General features: G+C 27.0%; 1 protein-coding gene across 1 annotated transcript in view; it reads right to left on the bottom strand.

Annotated features, from left to right (window-relative positions):
• The window catches only part of LOC107610850 (protein ECERIFERUM 1-like), an 8,207-nt gene extending 4,590 nt beyond the window's left edge, over positions 1-3,617 (bottom strand). Inside the window, exons 1-5 of the mRNA XM_016312841.2 lie at positions 3,558-3,617; positions 3,118-3,341; positions 2,788-3,020; positions 2,452-2,671; positions 1,894-2,080 (exon numbers count right to left, since the gene is read on the bottom strand). Coding sequence (XP_016168327.1) covers positions 1,894-2,080; positions 2,452-2,671; positions 2,788-3,020; positions 3,118-3,341; positions 3,558-3,617 — 924 coding nt within the window. The remainder of the gene's footprint in view (positions 1-1,893; positions 2,081-2,451; positions 2,672-2,787; positions 3,021-3,117; positions 3,342-3,557) is intronic.

Raw genomic sequence — 4,193 nt, 5'->3', positions numbered from 1 at the left:
CATTTTAATAAAAATTTTTTTTATAATTTTACTCTTAAAGATTTTTACTTATCATGAAAAATGAAGTTTAACTAAATTAAGCATTAAAGAATTTCGACATATCAGAGATAACAGGTAAAATTTATACTTTATTGTATATGTATATTTTTTTTAAATTTTTGCAAGTTTATGTACTAGTTATTTTACAAACATTTCATAATAAGTAAAAATCTTTAAAAGTAATTATAAAAAAATAAATTTATTTCGAATGAAAATAATGTGATTAAGTGTAATTTACTTAGATGTGATTAAAAAAAGTATATGTATCTAATTGAAAGGGAGAAAAAATATATGGACCTAATTGAAAATTGAGTAAAATATCATTTTTGTCCTTAAAGGGATAAGTTCTAAAGTTGTCCCTAATGTTTAAATCGTCCTATTTAAGTCCCTAACATTTCAAAATTGGCTTAATGTTATCATGACATTAGGGATTTGTTAACAGAATTGATGGCGAGACAAAATTGAGCGATTTTAAAACGTTAGAGACTTAAATAGGACAAAAATATTGGAAACAAAAATGATACATAGAAATAAATTTTAATTTTATCCTTCAATAATATCATTTTTTATGGTACATAATTATTATTCAATTATTTTTTAATCACATCTAAGTAAATTACACTTAATCACATTACTTTTATTTTAATAAATTTATTTTTTTTATAATTTTATTCTTAAAAATTTTTACTTATCATAAAAAATGAAGTTTAACTAAATTAAACATTAAAGAATTTTGACACATTAGAGATAAAAGGTAAAATTTATACTTTATTGTATATGTATTAATTTTTTTATTTTTCGCAAGTTTATATACTAGTCATTCTACAAATATTTCATGATGAGTAAAAATATTTAAGAGTAATTATAAAAAAATAAATTTATTTAGAATGAAAGTAAGGTGATTAAGTACTAGTGTAATTTACTTAGATGTGATTAAAAAATAATTGAATAACTATATAATGTAAAAATTGATATTATTAAAGGATAAAATTAAAATTTATTTTTATGTATCATTTTTGTTCCCAACGTTTTTGTCCTATTTAAGTCCTTAATATTTTAAAATCGTCTTAATTTTGTCCTGACGTTAATTCTGTTAACCGATCTCTAATATCAGGATAACATTGAGCTAATTTTAAAATATTATAGACTTAAATAGAATGATTTAAACGTTAGGAACAACTTTAAAATTTATCTGTTAAAAGACAAAACAATACTTTATTCTTAAAAATTTAGTAAAACTATATATACTAATAGAATGATTAAACCACCAATTTATTATGATATAAAAAATACATATTTCATCAGGATTGTGAAATAGACTAGCTCAATCTGTTTTGGTTTGGTCTATCTAAACCTGCGTGTAATATGGATTGACCATTATTTTTTCTTTATTCCCAAACTTAGGCTAAAAATTTGGGAAAAAAGGCCATTGGGCCAAAACCATTAAACAAACATAGTTTTTTTAGTGGGTGGTTCGACTCTTGAGTTGAATCAAGAAAAATATTGAGAAGTGTTGATTTTTTTTTAAAAAGAATACAAAAAACAAAATTAAACAGGTTGTTCGTTTAATTTAGGGTCGATTTGCTTAACTTACTATTTTTTCGAATTATTTAGACTTAGTAGTCCAAAGTTTAAACAAGTCTGATTTTAGAGTAAAAGCCTATCCCTTTAATTAAGTAGATAAACGAATTGGTTCGACGAATTTAATCTATTTTGATGATTTTGTATTTAGTATTTCATAAATTTTTTTTATTATACTGCTTTAAATAAGTTTAATTATTGATATACTGTAGATTTAATTTTTTTATTGTAATATATTTAATTATTCTAGTGATTAATTATTCAATTATGATATATGGAATTAAGGGTTGTAAAGTGTGTTAGGTGTACCACATCAACTCTTTCTTTTTCTTTTTTCATTAATAATGACATTTCATATCTTGTGTCCGTACTTTTATCCATGGTTCCATAAATGTAATCATATATGGGCATGAACAGTGAGTAGTTAGTTCGAAATTGAGTGTGGTGCAGTGAGTGGAACCTGCAATGTAATATAAAAAAAACGTTGCTAAATAATATAAAAAAAAAAAAAACATAGCTAAAAAAACGTTTTGTGTCTGTACTTTTGTTTAGTAATACTTTTTAAAAAACATTGCTAAATAATAAAAAAATATTTTTAGCAATACTTTTTAAAATATAGCTACCATAACATAAGAATACTAGAATATTCACCCTATATATATATATATATATTCTAGAGTTAGGATTTTATGAAAACAAAAAGCAAAACCAATAAAATTATGGATAACTTCCTACGTTTCCTTCTTCTTTAATAAATATTAAAATAAAAATACTTAACAAACAACATAAGTCCATTTAATATTCAAAAAGGATAAAAAGAAAGAAACTTACGTTGGTGAATAGATGAGATATTTGAAGAAGGGGAAGATGGAAAAGAAGGGCTTGGGAATGAACTCAAAATTGCAGTGACCCATATTGTTCATGAAGTCGATATATGTAATATAACCAAAGAGAGTTGTTATGGATAATGTCCTCGTTATAACTGCTGTGTATAGAGGAATTGCGAATAGTAGACTATACGCCATATTTTCGGCAAAAGGATGGACCACAGCTACAAATTCATCAACAACCACACCCAATTATTAACTATATAATAATAATATCTTAATATTCCTTCTCTTAAATTAAGTTTCCAGTAAACCGGAAAAAAATAGAAATGCAAGTTACCAGTAATAGGTTCTGTAACAATGGAAGAATGGTGGTGAGAATGATATCGAGAGTAAAGGAAGTGGTGATGAAGTGCTCTGTGAAACCAGTAATAAAGAAACTCTACTGGTCCCACATGAAGCACTAACACCAAAACTGCACCATCCATTCTCCATAAGGGTAAGTGTGAAGCTTCTGGAGATACCATGTAAACTATGTAACTCATAATCCCATTTAGCAAGATTAGGTCATCCCTGCAAATGTATCACAACCACAACTCATCACCTTCATATTATATTAATTATTGCATTCTTTTTTATTTTGGAATAAAAAAATTGAAGCAGCACTAACCAAGTGCTTTCTCGATCAACTTGTTCAAAGTCAATGCTCCGGTCAACAATTCTGTTTTTGCCTTTGGCAGTAAGATAGCGAGAAAGTGTGATCCAAATTTGGTGGTGTAGAATTCTGATCATCACCAACGGGAACAGAAGAAAGTAAAGAAGGTCCCTCTCCTTTGGATCTTTCACGAGAAAAGAGTAGGTGCTGTGTGCAATCCATGGTGCCAAAATTACCCACTTCATATACATATTCATGAGTCATGACCATACACATATAAAGCGTAACTGTCAGCTGAATCATCATAATGTTAAGTGTTCATTTTATTCTTAGTTATGATACCAAAAAAATATCTAAGGGGATGATAGGAGCATAAAAAATATTCATTTAGTTAAATAACATTTTTTGCATTAATATAAGTATATAGTGAACGATAATGCTAACAACAATGAAACCTTAAAAGTTCCAAGAGGCTTCCATGGCCAGTGAGTGAGTATGCCAGGTTTGGACGCCATTTGTAGCTGAGTTTGGGTGCTATATGAGCTTCTAAGATTTTGTGACTTTATTTGGAAGCAGTTAGCTATATTTATATACGGTAGGATCTGTTAATCAGGTTGATTTTTCTTTCTTTGGCTTTGTCACTGCGGGTTATACTGTGTGACTTTAGGCCATGTTTGATGTTTGGTTATCTTTAATGTCAACTAAAGAAGTGTGCATGTTTACCATTTATTCATTGGGATACAAAATATAGAAAAAAAAAATTTGAGTACTAGTAATTTTTAGGATAAATTATATAAATAGATAAAGTGTAGTCAAAATTATTCAATTGTAACCTTTTAAAAATAGTTATTGAGGAGTGCTAGCCCAGTAGATTTTGTGAGTTGTAGACATCAATTAACCATTAATAGTGTATTTAATGGTGTGAGATTTCATCTAATGGTGGAGAATCACCCATTTTCTTTTTGCTGGCTAAGTGCTGACTAAATTTTAATAAATCTACTGGCCCCTAGACTTTCTCATAGTTATTTTAGTCCTATACTTATTTTATATAATCACTATAGATATAGTAGTTTCAAAATTTATATATAAAT

The sequence above is a fragment of the Arachis ipaensis genome, chromosome B08 (genome assembly GCF_000816755.2).
Source record: "Arachis ipaensis cultivar K30076 chromosome B08, Araip1.1, whole genome shotgun sequence".
Classification (NCBI taxonomy): domain Eukaryota; kingdom Viridiplantae; phylum Streptophyta; class Magnoliopsida; order Fabales; family Fabaceae; genus Arachis; species Arachis ipaensis.
This window is presented reverse-complemented; position numbering and strand designations above follow the sequence as displayed.